Genomic DNA, 19,968 nt, shown 5'->3' on the forward strand with positions numbered 1-19,968 from the left:
TCTCCTTTTCTTGGTGCATCCTTGCTTCCTGCCATCTATTTCATTCCTCGTGCAGTAGAATTGAACCCAACTGTTTGACGATGTCTTCCTTTCCTGATCTCCTTCTAGACAGGAGTGGTGCTTTATAAATGTACTAGCTCAGTGTACGGCATGAAGGAGATGCTGAGGAAATGTTTACTGAATGAATGTCCTGCGCATCTCAGTGACATCACATCCCGCGTGCCCGGCGTCAGTCTACACCGCTCTGCGGGAGGCCTAGAGGCCGGAGTGTTTAAGTCCTTGTTTATAAGATGCATCGAATATCTCAACGCAGGGTAAGGTTTCAGAACGTCCACAGGCGCGAGAGAGACGCGTCTCGGTCTTCCAGCTTAGAAACTCCAGCTGCCTAAGGAAACGCGGTGCCTGGAAGACGCCCGCGCTCAGCCCCTCTCTGGGAATCGAGGGGCGGAGGCGGGAGCGCGCTGCTCACCTATCGCGGTGTTTCCTTTCTTCTCCCTCCCTGGGGAGCTCTCGCGAGAGAAGCCGGAGGAAGATGGCAGTGCCCTGTTTTTCAGGGTGAGGTGGTGGTGGCGATTGCGGCGGCGGGGACCGGGGTCGTGGTGTCGCTGGTAACTGAGCACTAGCTCCCTCCAGCGAGCGCGCTTCCTTTCGTACCGAGGCGAGAGCAGGCTCTTCTTCCTGCGGGAGATGCGTGTGTCCCGGGCTCGGGGACTCTCTGGGAGTTCATGCTGCGCCCGACGCGCCTGGCCACCGCTCTAATCGCCTTGTGCCGCCGCAGCGCCTACTCTGTCGCGGGCGGTGAGTCCCCGGGAGCCCCTTTCTGCTCCTGACGGCGATGACCGGAGAGAAGATCCGCTCACTGCGGCGGGACCACAAGCCCAGCAAAGAAGAGGGGGACCTGCTGGAGCCCGGGGATGAGGAAGCGGCGGCTGCCCTCGGCGGCACCTTTACTGGAGGCAGGATCGGCGCGGGCGGCGGCGGCAAGGGCGGCAGAGCCTGCCATAAGATCTTCAGTAACCATCACCACCGGCTCCAGCTGAAGACGGCGCCGGCCTCCTCCAATCCCCCGGGCGCGCCGGCCCTGCCGCTGCATAATTCCTCCGGAACCACCACCTCCCAGTCCCAGACTCTTCTAGGGGGTGCCAACCCCATTTCTGTCGCCGCAGATGGAGGCATTTGCCCCGCACACTACCCAGTGCACGAGTGCGTCTTCAAGGGGGATGTCAGGAGACTGTCCTCTCTCATCCGCACGCACAATATCGGGCAGAAAGATAATCACGGTGAGGAGTGCTCGCCCCTCTCCACTTCCCCTTTCCCGAGGCTAGGGTGCCCCTCCCCAGGCTTCTGGAATCCTAGGCTCATCTCCATTAGACCCTTTCCTTTGCTCATCATCCGGGTCAAATGCCGGTAAATCGTGACGGGCTCAATAATAGTATGCCAGTGGTCAGGGGTTTGGTTCTTGTGGGTGCAAAGGAATGTTGTTTTCTCCGTAGACACTAAAGTTTCCTATGAGAAGCTGTTTGGTTTTGTCTTTGAGACAGGCCTTCAGTTGTTGATTCTTGACTATAAGAAATTTTAGGTTGCTTCTCTTCCATCCTGGCTTCCTTCTTTCGTTTGTGGAACTATTTCTTTTCTTTCGCTCCCCATCTTCCACCTTGGGATCTTGAATTTGGACTTATATATATGCCCACCTACCTTCATCACCCAGGTACAGATCCTAACTTGGCTGCAACTATGTAACTGGTTGTGATTCTTAGCTGCCAGGTTGTCTCTTTTTTTGATTCCTGCTTTTAGAAAACTTAGTTTGATACAAAGTGTCTACACTCTGCATTTAGGATGAAATATAGAATGCTTTGATTTCTGAAAACCGTACAGTTAAATTTGTTGGCATGTGATACCTTAGAGCAAGTAAAGTGACTTCTGAGTAGGCAAAATCTTGGAGTAGTTTTGAGGTTTTTTTTCTTGTTTTACATAGGAAGTTGCTAATAGTAATACTTCATCTTTATGACTGTCTAAAATAGTACTGTGGTTTTCCATAGTAACTTCATGATTTATATGACAAAATACAGTATCATTTGTTACTTGAGGACTATATTTTCTACTTTCTGCTCTACCTTAACACATCAGCTGATTTTTTTTCTCTAGTTCTAAAAACAATGTGATTGAGTTGATTTTTAAGCAACAGTAAATTTATTAATGAAAACAAATGTAAACACGGATAATTTCAACATTCCATAGATAGGCCTTTAAATTGGGAAGTTGGCAAATGTTGATGGCTCTGTTTTTAACTGAACATGACTATTGCATGCATTCAGTTAGAACACACTGAACTCTGTGCTCAAAATAACACATTAATGAAAAACTTGCCTGTGGAATAAGCTGCCTTAATTCCACTGGACTCTAGGCTTCTTATCTAAAATTAGGACAAAAATTGAGGTAAAGTAAGATTTCTGTCGGTTGTATAATTTTGTAACAACTGAGCTTTTATTCTGAATTTAGTGATATTGAAATAATATCACTACCTGTCATTTATCATAAATCAAATCCTGGAAAAAGTTCCTGACAGCTGCGCCCAGTTTTTTATTTTTACATTTAACTTATTTAATTACTGTACTATTTTTGCAACAGGCATAATATTGTTTGTTGATGGTGATTACATTTTAACTCTTTGGCAAAGAGTTTTTAGTGGAAGATATGTTGTAGCTTCAGGTTATTAATCAGTTACTAAGTTTTTCAAATTCGGCCGTCATAGTAGCTATGTTTTATTTTATGGCCATTGCCTTTGAAAGAAATATCCCTGAAAACAGATAAAAGATTCCTTTTGAGAGTTAATTCCTTTTCAAATGAGATATGAATATGGCTAAGTATAGAACTATAGTATGTTAGAACTAATTGTCTTGATTAATCCAAATGGTATGGAATTGCAAGATTATTGGGATTCTATATCCTGTAGTGCAATATTTAGGAGTTGGCTTGTTAAAATACAGATTCTCTTTTTTTAAAGCGAAGAGTGTGGGAGAGGGAGGGACAGATATGGATGGACAGGAAGGAAGAGAGATGAGAAGCATCAACTCTTTGTGGCACTTTAGTTTATTGATTGCTTTCTCATATGTGCCTTGATGGGGAGGTTTCAGGGGGGGAACTCCAGCTGAACCAGTGACCCCTTACTCAAGCCAATGACCTTTGGGTTCAAGCCAGTAACCTTAGGCTTCAAAGCAGTGTCCATTGGCCTCAAGCCAGCAACCTCAGGGTTTGAATTTGTGTGCTGTGCTTCCCAAGTCGATGCTCCATCCACTGCACCACCGCCTGGTCAGACTGTTAAAATACAAATTCTGTTCAAAGTAATTGGAATCTTAAATACCCCTAAACTCTTGCCCTTAGCCCAGGGAAATTCACTTTTTAAATTGCCTTGATAGAGCAAATGTTGGCATTGTACTTGGTTACCTTTATATTGTTGGTATTTCTGATGAATGTAACTTATGGTTCACATACCTGTGGAAAGTGTAATTGTTTTTTTCCCCTACAATATACATTCCCATGTCTTAAAGTCTCCTAGGAAGAGTAGCTTATATTTCATGTGCTACTTCTAATCCCTTTTCCCCTGTAGCTGCATATTTTCACCATTATATTGCATTACTTTTACTCTTGATTTTTAGTAACTGGATACTTTTTTTAGGTTTTTAGAATATTTTTTCTTTCAAGTTAGAAAAGATAAATGCTTTATTAAGTCACCTCAACAGAAACAGGCGACATACTATATTTGGATTGTTATAACATGAAAAGTGCATAGTAGAATCATGCACTCATACTGGTGCATAGCAGAGCCGTATGATCATACCACATAGTTTTTTGTTCACTGTAAAGATTTCTTCCACAACATTATGATGATGATCATCATAGATACAATTTATTGAGTGTGTCTCAGTAGGCTAGGGACAAGAGTTTAGGGTTATTTAAGATTCCAGTTACTTTGAACAGAATTTGTGTTTTAACAAACCAATTCCTAAGTGTTGCAGTATAGAATATGGAAGCCGAATAATCCTGCAATTCAGTACCATTTGTGATCAAGCAAGAAAATCAGTCTAAGTGTTCACATATATTATCACACTCACCGTATTTCCTCATGTATAAGATGCACCTTAATTTTGGGGCCCGAAATTGGAAAAAAATGTATTACATAAAGTTACTGAACTCAAGTTTTATTCATCATAAAATTCATACAGCTCCTCATCACTGTCAAAACTCCCATCCATTAGCTTGTCTTCATCTGTGTCTGATGATAAATCACTGTCTAAACAATGAGTGCAAAAATAAGCGCGAAAAAATGGGAAATGCAAGTAAAATATCCACAACTACTGTATAAGACGCACCCAGTTTTTAGATCCCAAATTTTTTGGAAAAGATGCGTCTTATACATGGGAAATATGGTAATTCTCACAACCCTCAAACTAGATAGTTTAATTCTTATTTTAAAGGGAACTTTTCTAAAGTTATATACTTAGGATAAGTTAAAAGGTGGGAAGTGAACTAAGAACTTTAAAAGCCCATGATTGACCTCTCTGTAAATATTTCTGTTGATCAGGACCCACCACTATATTGCATTGCAAAGAGGTCAATTCAAGTGTGCATGTGGCAGTTGACAGTGAAGTTTTTTAATACATATTTTCCCATTTCAGCGTTGTAGTAGCCTTGTAGAGAGATTCTGCCATTGGAGAGCTCTCAGGAGTTTTTTTGCAGAGCCCAAATCTCTCACTCTTGTTCTGTGTCTTTTTTATTTAATGGGACAGATATGTGGGCTACCTTGTTCACGGGATAGCTCTTTAGGTATGCAATGAGCTATCGTGTTCTCCTTATCTTCAGGTAAATATTCCTAACTTCTGTATCCATTCTTCATATAACTTGATATATAAAGTGCTTAGAATGATCCCTGAAACATAGTACATACTATGTATGTGTTAATAAGTAAATGAAAATCTTAATCAGCTTCTTTTAGTGAAACTCTAAATTTTTAAATCTTTATTACTATTAAATTGAATAGGAGCAGGGATAGAGCTTTTTTCTTTTGTGGTAAAATGTTTGTTGAGTATGAATTGCTTTTTCTGAGCCATCAATTATTTTGAGATGTATTATATACATATTTGGATCCAGACATATCTCTTGGAATATGTTAAATACAGTAACAGTCATAACATCATATATATACTCTGTTCAATGCCAAGTAATTATCCGTCATTGCATATTTAGTAACAGCTTTTATTTGGTGGGTAAAAAGATCCATTACATTAAATATGCATCAATTTATTAAACTTGTTATCTTTGGTATGTCTTTAGTTATTTACCACTTTTCTTGTTAGCGTAGAATAACAGTTTAAGTCTAAGCCTTTTTTTCACTGAATCACTTTTAGCCATTGGTAGGTGAACAGTATCTTGATTTTTACTTCCTCACTTTTAAAATTGAGAATGTTTGTGAAGCATATGAAAGACTTACTTGATTTTCACTGCCATTTCTATTTGGTGAACATGTAATTTTGTTTTTTTTCTCTTGACTTAAATATCCTTAGACGGTAAGCACCTTTTCCCGGCCATTAGTCAGAAGCTTTTAAGTGCCAGAGTGATGAAAGTCATTGATAATATAAATTGCTTAAACCAGCCTTTTCTAGACGGCGAACCATTTCTGACCTGTTCTGAGAGATTTGGCAGTTTCTATTGCCTTTAATTACATTGTTTGGCATGTTACAAGCCATCTTCTCAAAACACAGTTAATTTTTATTTTTATTGAATTGTAGTGATCTCCATGAAACTATTTCACACAGTGATTATGGGTTTCAAATTTAAGTCAAAATTCAATTTTAGGAAAAAAATTCAATTTTAGAGTACTCCTGCTAATGCAGGTGGTTTACTGAAGTGATAAAGAAATGATTAACATGTAAATATCTCTGTCAGATAATACAAATTTCTTCAGACAGGGATTTTAAAACATTTCAATTTTTAAAGATTAAAAATCTGTGTTTGAGAATTGAGGCAATAGGATAATCTGGTGTTCACGTGGATTATTTATTCTGATTTATTTCCTATAAATCTTTAAATTCCCTTTTGCTGCCTGACCAGGCGGTGGCGCAGTGGATAGAGCATCAGACTGGGATGCGGAAGACCCAGGTTCGAGACCCTGAGGTTGCCAGTTTGAGCGCAGGCTCATCTGGCTTGAGCAAAAAGCTTGCCAGCTTGGATCCAAGGTCGCTGGCTCGAGCAAGGGGTTATTCGGTCTGCTGAAGGCCCACGGTCAAGGCACATATGAGAAAGCAATCAATGAGCAACTAAGGTGTCGCAATGCACAACGAAAAACTAATGACTGATGCTTCTCATCTCTCCGTTCCTGTCTGTCTGACCCTGTCTATCCCTCACTCTGACTCTTTCTCTGTCTCTGTAAAAAAATAAAAAAAAAAAAAAAAATTCCCTTTTGCTATTATTTTCTCTGTTTTTGTCACTAAAATCTTAATGACAGGTGATGCAAGAGAGTAATGCATAATATATCTGGTTAAGTGACTAAAAAGCTAAACTTTGCTTGCAAACGAAGTCTCGAACTAAGCCTCAAGTGAACCATTTTAGCCAGGAGGGTTATATAATTGTGGCACACCTTTAAAGGAACACTAGTAGTTGTACATGTGTTTTCCTCGTGTTTTGTAGTTTTTTCTGAATTTTGTTTTTGAAAGACCTGATTTTCCTCTAGAAAAAATGTGGTTTTTAGAGGCTCAAGATAATCCGTTAAAGTATTATACATCTTCACTGGGTACAAGGGTAATAATGGTGGTGAATCCTGTCACTCCTCTGATCTACTGGGTTGATTCAGTTGATCTTAATGATTATACAAATACAACCTTTTACCTTTCACCTCTTTCTCCATGTGCATCTCCAACAAAGTTGGACTATCCACGGGTTAAGTGGCTGTGTTTCCTCATGGCATCATCATTAAACACTATAGAATGTGACTTAACACTTAAAATAGTGGTATGAACACATATGCAGAGCTACTTCATAAGAGGGAGAGGGAAATCCTTTTCTCCCGTTTCCTGCACTGAGCTACAACAGGAGTAGGAATTCTCTGACTTGCCTCTCCAGGAGAAAAGGGAAGCAAAAATGAGCATTTAATGGCAGTGATGTGTCCTGGACATCATTGGTGAGGCAGAAGAACTCGAGAGTGCTCATTGGAGGACTGAGTGTGTTTGCCCCAACTTAATGTCACTCTTGAGTCATAGAAGTCTAATGCAGAGTAGAGTGTCATTGTCCAGATGCTTTGGGCTCTAGAAAATGAGTGTAATTTATTAGAAATTATAATTTTTAATAAACTACAGGGCTGGGCAGACAGACCCTGTGTTCCTGTTCATATGCTATTTATTTCAATGGAGGTGAAATGGAAGGCCAGTTTTAGAGCAAGACTAAAAGCATATGAAAGCAGGTTAGGAAAAAAGAGAACAGATTTTTTCTAAATGAAGATTATGAAGGGTGTTATCAGGATATATGAGGTCTAATTGTGTGATTTATTTTTGAGCCTATTACTCTTGTTGAAATCCTGAAGATTATCTGCACAACTAGAAGGCCATCTCTATATTTGGAATCAGATCTGAGTTTGAGACCATGCTTCTCAACATACTGATTTTTATGAAATTATGCTAAGTGGCTAAAATAAGTAGATATAATAATTAATATATTGGGATATTATTGTCTCAAATGGGAGACTGCATTTAAAAATATTTCCCTCTAAAGGTTCATATAATAATGATACCCATTAATAGCAGCATCTTGCTCTCACTTTTGGTGTTTAGTACCTATCAGCAGAAGACATTCTTGTTTTTTGTTTTGTTTTGTGTGTATGACAGAGACAGAGAGGGACAGATAGGGACAGACAGACAGGAAGGGAGAGAGATTAGAAGCATCAGTTCTTTGTTGTGTCTTCTTAGTCTCCTTAGTTGTTTATTGATTGCTTTTATATATGTGCTTTGATGGGGGGGAGCTACAGCAGAGGGAGTGACCCTTTGCTCAAGCCAGCGACCATGGAGGTATGTCTATGATCCCACACTCAAGCCAGTGACCCTGTGCTCAAGCCAGCAACCTCAGGGTTTCGAACCTGGGTCCTCTGTGTCCCAGTCCTTTGCTCTATCCACTGCGCCACCACCTGGTCAGGCAACATTTTTGTTTTTGATGTTTAGCTAGGACTTCACTTGAAGTTTTATTTGATACTTGAATTTATACTGCTTGTCAGTTTGCTACAAGATTAGTTTTGTTTTACTCTTTTATAAGTCATCTGTAGTTTGCTACTGGTGTAATTCAGTTCAGTGCATTTGGATTCTTGGCATGTTATCAGGCATGTTAATGCATACTCTCACTCAGCACAGTACTGAATTCTATAAAAGCACATGTGCAGTCTTGCACATCCTCTCATGAATATACTACAGCCTTTGGTTGGCTTTCATAGATAATCTTTTGGAGAACTGCTTTGTCCCGGGGTGAAATGGTTTTTTTGGAGAGTAGAACAGATTTTAACACTACTCTAATGTTTTTGTTTTTAATCATTTTTTCTTCCTTTTTGTTTTGTTCATTTATTCCTTCATATAACAGATAAAAACTGAGCTCCCATATGTGATAACCAGTGTGTTAGGTGCTGGGTTTATAGCAGTGAACAAAACAAAGTTCTTGCTCTTTTGGAACTTACATTTTAAAAGAGTGAAGGTAATATACCAATAAATATATGGTAATGATAAATATAGATAAAATGAAGCAGAATGAATAGAACAGAGAGGATAGAGTGGAGAGGGGAGGTGTAAATTTAAGTTGTTATCTAAAGAAAATTAGGGAGCACATGTGTAGCAGAACAGAGTTTCAGGCAGAGAATAGCAAATGCAGAGGTACCATATTTAAGGAATAGGAAGAAAGCCAGTGTGGCTGAAATGAGAGGTAGGAAATGGGAGAGGTGATGGGATGTAAGCATATAAAACTTTTGTAAAAGATTTTGACTTATCTGAGCAACAGAGGAAGCAATTTGAGGGTTTTGAGTAGAGAAGTAACTGATTTTCAAAGATTCACTCAAGGGTCAATTTAACATGCTATTTTAATAAGTGAGGAAAACTATAGAATAGTGAAAAGGTAGAGCTGATTAGGAGTTGAAGATGGATTGGGTGTAATATGTACATGTGTGAGTTTTAGTGTATAATATAGTACCATTTATGAGAGAACATACAAAAATTCTGTTATTGCTTGCTTGGATGGGACTTGAAGATGGCTGTAGAAGCTGGAACTATGTTGGTTTTAGTACTTGTGATTTTTCTGCTTTGCTCTCTAGTTAGGGGCACATCATGTCAAAACTATTTTTGTAGTAATGTATAGTCTTTGCTTGCCTTTCTCACTGTGCTGACATTTTTGGTGATGGTACAAAAGCAGTGGTGGATAAAATTATTGGAACCTTAGACTGAGTCAAGGTGCCAAACTGCTACTAAGCATTGTATCTTCATTGTCATGTTCTTGCAGTTTTTTTAAAAAAAAATTTTTAAAAAAAAATTTTTCTTAATGTCTTTGGTGAAGCCATAGAAGTGATTAATTTTACTGTCTTAATCTCAAGGGCATATCTTTTTGTTTTTTTTTTAAAAGAGAGAAGGGGGGAAGGATGGAAGGAGGGAGACAAGTAGGGAGAAAGATAAGAAGCATAGCGTTAGTTGTTCATTGGTTGCTTCTCATATGTGCCTTGACTGGGAGACTGTGCCAAGCCAGCAACCCCTTGCTCAAGCCAGCAACCTTGGGCTCGAGGCAGTGAGTGACCTTGGGCTTCAAGCCAGCAACTCTGGGATCATGTTGATGATCCCATGCTCAAGCCAGATGAGCCAGTGCTCAAGCCAGCGACCTCAAGGTTTTGAAAAAACACTCTGTCCACTGAGCCATTATAGGTCAGGCTCAGGTACCTGTACTTTTGGTATTCTTTGACATAATATGGATTACGCATGATGTTGTTCTGCATACTGAAGGGAAAACAGTTGTGCAATTATTTGAGTTGCAAGCCAAACCAGCTGCTTTTGTCATGGAACCTTATTTTAACTTGGGGAAAAAAAACATTGACAAACTATGGTTATTTCAATTTGGATATTTAGTACACATTTTCTGAAAAATGAATGAGGTGAGCCTGTGACTTCAGAGAAAACAGTGGACAGTATTTATAACCAGTGAAAAAATTCAAACTTTGAAACGAAAATTAGCATTTGGAAAATGTCTCTCTGAGCTTGACAATTTCCCAGTATTGACAGACTGTTCTGATCAGATTGGTGATATTACCAAATGTGATAAAAAAAAAATTTTGTATGGTGAACTGAGTTGACATTTGGAAGGGTCTGCATAATTTAATATTTATAAAAAAAAAACCCAGTACTTTTCAGATGATCAATGCATGATGTTACAAAATCATGTATCCGTAAAAGATCTACTCAGAGTACAAGAGAAACCAACTACTTATCTTCTGAATCTAGATTTCTTCATATACTACAAACCAAACTGACATTTATACCAATTGAATGTAGAAATAGTTATTAACATCTAGCTGTCTTCTATTAAGCCAGCTTATTAAGACATTTATTTTGTTTTTTAAATAAAGAATTTAAAGTAGCACTTTTGTGATTCTTTTTTTGTTTGTTTTGGAAAATACAATTTTTTTTCATAAAAATTTATATTAACATGTTTATTGTCATTTTTAAATTAATAAATAAAATTAAACTTTTAATTTTAATTTTTTATATGGTAAATATTGATAGAATTATCATTCTGAAAAATTTTTGGGATCTTCAATAATTCTTAGGTGGATCAGGAGTCTTGAGACCAAAATGTTTTAAAACCATTGGTAGAAAGAATAAGGATTTTAGAGTTGTAACTCCCACAATTTCTAGGTACGTAATTTTAAGGAATTACTTAACTACTATTAGCTTTATTTTTCTTACCTATGAAATAGGAGTAATATTTGTCTCATAGGGTACCGAGCAAATTAAATAAGATACAGTATATGCATAGTACTTGACAGATATTGGAGCATATGTCCTAGAAATGCTAAGCATTTGGTTGATATTGCCTACTTTCATGATATAATGGCCTTAATGTTACTGGAATATATTTTACTCATTTGACAAAACAGTTCAACCATTTTTTTTTTTTTTTTTTTTTTTGAGAGTATGTTTTATTAAAGCTGGGGCAGTGAAACAAGGAAGCCTGGGACAGGAGAAGCAACAGGATAGAGACTAGGTGGAGCTGCTTTGGTTCTCTAGAAATATGCGAAAAAAGAGTGCCAAGGTGGAGCTGCTGTCAGCTCCTAGCAAACAGGTGGCCCTGGGTACAGATTTTAGGGGTTAGCCCACTGCACATTGCTTCTCTGGTTGCAAGTCTTGTGGATCCCTAGAGGTTAGAAGATGCATGCCTGCGGGGGAAGAAGCGGGAGAAGGGAAAGGTGCACCCTTAGTGTGCTCCCAGGAAAGAGAGCATGGGTAGAGTTCAGTTTTGTTTACCAAGTTAGAACCAAGGCATGCAATTTCAGATTTAAAAATTGCATTATGAAAAGTGGCAGAGAAGTTTGTTTTAGTTTTTTTTTTTTTTTAATGTTTATTTTATTGATTTTAGAGAGAGCAGAAGAGAGACAGGAACATCTATCTGTTCTTGTCTGTGCCCTGACCAAGGAATTGAACCCACAATCTCTGTCCTTCAGGATGGTGCTCTAACCAACTGAGCTATCTGGCCAGGGCAAGTTTTTTATTTTCATTGTTTAACAAATTAGCTTAATCATCAGGTTGAGTTCTTAAAATACTGAGGGGGACCATAAATGAAGGTGACTAGAGTATTTTAACCCTTAGTTTCATGATATACTTGGTCAGTAAAGTAAATGTGGTATTGGCTAATGAAGATGTTGATGATTATTTTGCATTTAAAATATTTAAATCACAGCATGATGTTTGGCATCCTTGATTGTAGTATGTGTTTCTGATTTTGTTCTTAACTATAAAATGAGGGATTGAATTATTGAACTCAGTCATTTCTAGTTCATGTATATTTTGAAAATTGATTAATTTGATTTTTAATTGGAAGTTTCATTTGTAACTTTAGTAGTTACTGATGCTTTTACCTTTTCAACTATGTTTATGTTCTTGGGGTAGGGGTTAAAGTAACAGTAATTATCAAGGTGCATCTTTAGTTACTCAGTTACCCTTCTTGGAAATAACTAGTGTTATTTTCTTGTTTTTTTTTTCAGTTACTAATTAGAGCATGTTACTTTTTTCCCCCTCCTTACCGATAAAGAACTGAAGAAAGATAACTATTATGTACTGCCTTCTCTGCTATTAGGACAAAAATGGATATTGAGAAATTTATATGTTTGATTTTAAATGTCTTTTCTCTCCCTTTTTTTTTCTGTCAAATTTATATCTCCAGCCTAGACTTATTGGAGTTTCAGATATTGTAATCTCTCCACTTGATAATCTCAGATATGTACCAAAATATACATCCAAAGTGAAGTTACCATTTTTCACCTTATCCCCTCCCACCTGGCAACCCAGTTTTTTAGTAAATCACATCATTAACTTAAGTTGCTTAAACTTTAGTCATTGGAATTATTCTTTTTCTTAATCCCTTCTCCTACCCATACACATCAGTGAACAAGTTATTTTAAATCAGTATACTTTCTGTCTCCATTGCCATCACTTTGAGACTAACCAATTTTACTATCTTTTTCTTTGGAATACTGCACCAGACATATAACTAGTCTTCCCATCCTCTCCTCTGTTGTAACAAGTGTGCTTCTAAAATGTATCTGTATCATGTCATATCCCTGCTAAAGATCTTTTAATGCCTTCTCTACTTAAAAGCAAGTTCATATTTCTTTCAATATTTATAGAACCCTGCATAATTTGGCCCTTGCCTACTTCTCTGATATAATCTTGTACAAACTCCTCCTTTTTTCTATGTTCTTATTTTACTTATATTCTTTCAGTCCCTTGAATATGTCAGGTTGTTTCTGGGCTCTGTCTGGAATGCTTTTCTTCTCATTCTTTGAGTTCTTAATTCCTACTTATCTTTTAGATCTCATTTTAAATACTATCTTTTTAGAGAGATTTTTTCTAACTGAAGTATGAAAAAGCATGTCTCCCTTTATTATTTTCAATCTTACAGTCTTTTGTTACTTTCTCTTAACACCTATCACAATCTATTTTGTTTTATTTTATATTTTTCTTGTTTTCTGTTATGAATATAAGCTCCACAAATGTGGGAATTATTTTCAGCTTTTTAATGATTGAAACAATGTTTAGCATTATGCCTACCACATATTTACTGAATGAAAATGGATTTTATTTCTGGGTAAAATATTGGAGAAATAATAGAACCTATGAACTCTTCTAACTCATTAAAATATAATGATGCTACAGAATCAAGTAAACTAGATCATGAGAGAAATTGTTAACAACAGGCATCAAATGTGATTATAGAAATTACAAATTACATTGATTACTGATAGGTATTCTATCCTGGAAGTAATACAATGTTACATGAAACCCTTACTGATTAGAACAGAGGTCTACAAACATTAAAAGAACAAGATAGTATAGTATTATAGGCATGTAGGCCATACCATCTGTTGCATAAAAGTAGCCATAAACAGTTCATAAACAATCAGCTCATGGCTCTGTTCCAATAAAGCTTTATTTATGCAACATCTCTCGATTAGAGGATGAGAAGTTTTCCAATATGGTGAACAGATGGCAAGAGCAATTTTGTGCCCTACAGCAAGCCTATCCCTTCCTTTTTTGTATTCATTTATTGCTTTCATTAGCATTCATAGCAGTAGAAAAATACCAAGCTATTTCTAGTATTTTATTTTCAATAGTTATTCACACCAAAGAAGCAAGTGTCAAAGACACTTGTTTTAGGTCAGGACTAATGACTGCAACTAACATCGGTGATGGCTATAAGGCAAAATAAGAAGTCTACTAAAAAGGCTTTTGTAAGGAAGACTTTTGCTTTTAAAACTGTTAGGAGTATGAATAAATTGTTACTGTGATCCTGACTACTTTACTTGTTCCCCACTTTTATTTATAGGTATTTTAAAACAGCTTTATTTAGATGTAATTCATATGGTACAGTTGAATCATTTAAAGTGTACAATGAAATGATTTTAGGTGTATTCATAGTTGTACAACCATGACTGTAGTTAACTTGAAAACAATCATCACCCTACAAAGAAACCTTATACCCTTTATCTTTCACTCCCTGAAACCCCTCATTTTCCCTAGCCCTAAACAACCACTTACCTACTTGTGTCTCCATAGATTTGATTGTTCTAGACATATCATATAAATGCAATTGCACAATATGTGGTCTTGTGGTTTGCTTTTTTCACTTAGCACATTATTTTCAAGGTCCATCCATGTTGTAGCATGTATCAGTATACTTCATGCCTTTTTATTGCCAAATAATATTCCATTGCATAGATGTATTTTATTATAGTGATACATTCATTAATCAATGGACATTTGAGTTGTTTCTGCTTTTTGCCTGTTATGACTAATGCTCCTGTGAATACTTGTATATAAGTTTTTGTGTGTACTGTACATGTTTTCATTTTCTTAGGTATGTACCTCTTGGTGACTCATATGTAACTGTTTACTATTTTGGAAAACTGCCAAACGATTTTCCAAAAGTGCCTGCACTATTTTATTTTCCTGACAACAGTGCTTGAGGATTCCAGTTTCTCTTCCTTGTCAACACTTGCTGTTATCTCTCTTTTTAAATAGTCATCCTGTTAATTACAAAGTGTCATCTCATTGTAATTTTGATTTGTATTTCTTTAATATCCAATGATATTTGAGCATCATTTCATAGGCTCATTGGCCATTTATATATCTTCAGAGAGATAGATGTTCAGATTTTTTTTTTTTTTTTCATTTTTCTGAAGCTGGAAACGGGGAGAGACAGTCAGACAGACTCCCGCATGCGCCCGACCGGGATCCACCCAGCACGCCCACCAGGGGCGACGCTCTGCCCACCAGGGGGCGATGTTCTGCCCCCTCTGGGGCGTCGCCATGTTGCGACCAGAGCCACTCTAGCGCCTGAGGCAGAGGCCACAGAGCCAACCCCACTCCCGGGCCATCTTTGCTCCAATGGAGCCTTGGCTGCGGGAGGGGAAGAGAGAGACAGAGAGGAAAGCGCGGCGAAGGGGTGGAGAAGCAAATGGGCGCTTCTCCTGTGTGCCCTGGCCGGGAATTGAACCCGGGTCCTCCGCACGCTAGGCCGACGCTCTACCGCTGAGCCAACCGGCCAGGGCCAGATTTTTTCCCATTAAAATTTTCATTATTATTATTTAGTTGGAAGAGTTTTTATAATAATATATGGGTACAAATACCTGGTTTGCAAAGTATTTTCTTCCTCTCTGGGTTGTCTTTTTACCTTCTTGATGACATACTCTGCAATACAGAACATTTTAATTTTGATGGCGTTCAATTTATTTATTTATTTTTGTTGCTTTGTTTTTGGTGTATCTGAGAAACCATTACTAATCCAAGGTTACAAGGATATACTCCTTTGTTTTGTTTTGTAAGAATTTTATAGCTTTAGTTCTTACATTTAGGTCTACAATCTATTTTGAATCTATTGATGTATATACCTATTTTTATGCAAATATGTAATGTGTTAATTACTGTGGTTTTGAAATTGGGAAGTGTGAATCCTTCAACTTTGTTGTTCTTTTTAAGTTTGTTATGGCTATTCTGGATCCTTCGAATTTTTATACAAATTTTAGGATTATCTGTGTGAATTTATGAAAAAAGCTGGGATTCAGCTATATGCCTGAAAAATGAAAGTCTTTGGAGGATTTGTTTCTTGTGTTTCAACATTTTTTATATAAAGAGTTAATTAAATATCATGTCCAGTGTATAATGAAAGGTGATAAGCCTAATAAAAAAAGTGAACATTGAATGAAAAGGGAGAAACAATAAGACAAACAGACTCCTCAGAGCCTCTTTTATTATAATTATTATTATTATTTAGTGAGAGAGACAGACAGACAGGAAGGGAATGAGATAATGAGAAGCATCAACTCATAGTTGCATCACTTTAATTGTTCATTGATTGCTTCTAAGCATGCCTTGATAGGGCGTGGTGGTGGGTTTCAAGCCAAGCACATGATCCCTTGCTCAAGCCAGTGACTTTGGGCTTCAAGCCAGAGTGACCTTTGGGCTCAAGCCAGTGACCATAGGAGCATATTGATGATCCCACACTCAATCCAATGACCCTGCACTCAAGCTGGATGAGCCTGCACTAAAGCCAAAGACCTTGTGGTTTTGAACCTGGGACCTCATTATCCCAGGTTGATGCTCTACCCACTGCACTACCACTGGTCAGGCTATTGTAATTATTATTAGGCAGAAATTTTAAGTAACAATAGTTATTCTGTTCTTGGGAGATGAAACAAATTTGAGTATTTTATTGGAGAACTGGAAACTATAAGAATTTAAATCACTTATCATATTTTGAAAAGAACCAAATAGAAATTCTCAAATGGAAAAACTGAATAGTTTCAGTGTAATAACTGAAATCACAGTTTAGATCCTGAAGAAGACAAAAAGAGAAAGAAAGTAAAAGAAAAATGTAAGAGAAATTCTGTATTAAGTGAACCACAGGGGAGAAGAGAGAGATGGGGCTAAAGCTTTACTTAGGGAGATATTGAATAATTGCTGTATATTTTCTAAACTTTATGAAAGACACCAATTTAGAGCTTCAGAAAGTCCAACTGAAGCAAGCTTAAAAAATGGAATCCATATTGGACCAAAATGACTGAATATTAAAGAAAATAAAGAGGTCTTAAATGCAGCCAGAAAAATAAAAAAAGGAAACCATAAGACCAAATAGAATGCTGCAGAAAATAATAGCCCATCAAGAATTACATACCCAATACTATATACTTCAGGTTTGAAGTTGAATAGACATTCACAAACAAAAACCTAAAAATTCACTTATCAGACCATCACTGAAAGAGATACTGAAGGATGTATTTCAGAAAGAAGAAAAATGATTCTGCTGAGAAATTAGAAATAGGAAGGAATGAAATGTACCAAAAAATGGCAATTAAACAAATGAATATAAGGTAAAAAAAACTTAAGGGATTAAATAATAGCACTAAGTCTGGATAAAGGTAATGAAGTTAGTGTTCTATGTTAATTGCATGACTCTGAAGAGGGGTAATGTATTATTTAACATTAGACTGATAAATCAAGGATGTATATTGTAAACTTTAGAGCTGTGCTAAGAAATACAATGCAAACTACATATTTAACTAAATTTTCTAAAAGCCACATAAAGAAAATAAAAAGTAGATAAAATTAATTTTAATAATATAGTTAATCCAGTATAACCAAAACATTTCAACATGATGATTAATATAAAACATTATTGAGATATAGTCTTGTGTTTCATACTACATCTTCAAAATCTCACTATGGCATATGTTAATTTAGACTAGCCACATTTAAATGCTCATGAACCATATATAACTATGGTATAAGACAGTGGATCTTTAGGATAACTATGAAAAGAATAGTAGGCTAGGCCCTGGCTGGTTGGCTTAGCAGTAGAGCATCGGCCCGGTTTGTGGATTTCCCAGGTTTGATTCTTGGCCAGGGCACACAGGAGAAGTGCCCATCTGCTTCTCCACCCTTCCCCCTCTCCTTTCTCTCTGTCTCTCTCTTCCCCTCCCGCAGCCAAGGCTCCATTGGAGCACAGTTGGCCCGGGTGCTGAGGATGGCTCTATGGCCTCCCCCTCAGGCACTAGAATGGCTTCTATTGCAGCGGAGCAACGCCTCAGATGGGCTGAGCATCGCCCCCTAGTGGGCATGCCAGGTGGATCCCTGTCGGGCGCATGTGGGAGTCTGTCTGCCACCCCGTCCCCCAGTCTCCCCCCTCCTGCCCCCACTGCTTGTCACTTTGGAAAAATACAAAAAAAAAAAAAAAAAAAAGAATAGTAGGCTGGCTGGTGGCTCAGTGGATAGAATGTTGGCCTGGCATATGGACATCCTGGGTTCAATTTCCAGTCAGGGCACACAGGAGAAGTGACCGCCTGCTTCCCCACCCTTCTCTCCCGTTTTTCCCTCCAGCATCCAGTGGCTTGATTGGTTTAATTGTGGCCTGGGTGCCGAGGATAGCTTTGTTGGAACATGTCAGCCTCAAGTGCTAAAAATAGCTCAGTGCTTTAGCATTGGCCCTAGATAGAGTTGCCAGGTGGATCCCAGTTGGGGCGCATGTGGGAGTCTGCTTCACTATCTCCACTCCTCTCACCCAAAAAACAAAACAAAAATAGAAAAGAATTGTAAAATAAAAGTATTTATTTTTCATCTCACAGATTAAAAAACAAAATGGAATAATGAAAATAATTAAGAAGAAAGCAATAGAGATGAGAGAAAGGAACATAGAACCAGCAAGACAAATAGAAGACAAAAAACAAGGTGGTAGATTTAAGCCCCAGTGTTAGTAAGTATTCTATATGAAAGTGGATTAAATGCTGCAGTTAAAAGATAAATATTGTACTGTATGAAAAGACTCCTCACTACATGCAGTTGGATACATATCTGAAATACAGTTTTTCTTTTTTCTTTTTGCTAGAGGCAGGCAGGCAGGAGGGGAGAGAAATGAGAAGCATCAGCTTATAGTTGTGACACATTAGTTGTAGTTCCAGTTCTACAAATTAATGATTCAATATTTATATATATTGTGAAATGACCACCATAGTAACATCCATCACCATACATTGTTGCAAGATTATCTTTCTTGTGTTAACTTTTAAGATCTATTCTGTTAGCAACGTTCAGATATTCACTAGAGCATTATTTTTCTCATCCCACCCAAACCCCATCCTTAACTCTGGCAACCATCAATCTGTTCTCTGTATTTATGAGCTTGTGTGTGTATGTGTGTGTTTTAGATTTTTCATTAAGTAAGATTGTATGGTATTTGTTTTTCTCTGTCTTCTTTTATTTAACATAATGCCCTCATGGTCCATGCACTTTATTGCAGATGTCAGGGTTTTATTCTTTTTTATGGATGAATAATAGTCCATTCTATATAATAATCCATTATAAATTCCAGTATAGACTACATTTTCTTTATCCATGCATCTGCTGATGGATACTGAGATTATTTCTGTATTTTGGCTGTTATAAACAATGCTGCAGTGAATATGGGGGTATATCTTTTGAGTTAGTGTTTCTGTTTTCTTTGGATAAATACTCAGAAGCAGAATGGCTAGATCAGATGGTAGTTCTATTTTTAATTTTTTTGCAGAACTTCTGTACTGTTTTCTATAGTGGCTGTACCAATTTACATTTCCACCAACAGTGTACAGGGGTTTACTTTTCTTCATATTCTCACTGGCATTTTTAATTTTTTTGATAATAGCCATTCTAACAGATATGAGGTGATTTTTCATTGTAATTTAGATTTTCCTGCTGATTAGTGACCTTGAGCGTGTGCCTGTTGCCATCTGAGTATATTCTATGGAAAAATTCAGAACCTCTGCCCATTTTTTAAAAAATAATTTTATTTTTTTAATGGGGTGACATCAATAAATCAGGATACATATATTCAAAGATAACATGTCCAGGTTATCTTGTCGTTCCAATTATGTTGCATACCCATCACCCAAAGTCAGATTGTCCTCTGTCACCTTCTATCTAGTTTTCTTTGTGCCCCTCCCCCTCCCCCTTTCCTTCTCCCTCTCCCCCCTCCCCCCGTAACCACCACACTCTTATCAATGTCTCTTAGTCTCACTTTTATGTCCCATCTACGTATGGAATAATGCAGTTCCTGGTTTTTTCTGATTTACTTATTTCACTCCGTATAATGTTATCAAGATCCCACCATTTTGCTGTAAATGATCTGATGTCATCATTTCTTATGGCCGAGTAGTATTCC

At 37.5% G+C, this 19,968-nt stretch overlaps 1 protein-coding gene across 2 annotated transcripts in view; it reads left to right on the top strand.

Moving 5' to 3' along the window:
- The first annotated feature begins 227 nt into the window (after window positions 1–227).
- Window positions 228–19,968, top strand: part of ANKRD13C (ankyrin repeat domain 13C) — a 94,131-nt gene continuing 74,390 nt past the window's right edge. Inside the window, exon 1 of one of the 2 annotated variants that reach the window (XM_066268891.1) lies at window positions 228–1,280. In XM_066268891.1, coding sequence (XP_066124988.1) covers window positions 836–1,280 — 445 coding nt within the window. In that variant the 5' untranslated portion in view covers window positions 228–835. The remainder of the gene's footprint in view (window positions 1,281–19,968) is intronic. The other variant, XM_066268890.1, reaches the window with a different exon arrangement.

Source organism: Saccopteryx bilineata, chromosome 3 (genome assembly GCF_036850765.1).
Source record: "Saccopteryx bilineata isolate mSacBil1 chromosome 3, mSacBil1_pri_phased_curated, whole genome shotgun sequence".
Lineage (NCBI taxonomy): Eukaryota > Metazoa > Chordata > Mammalia > Chiroptera > Emballonuridae > Saccopteryx > Saccopteryx bilineata.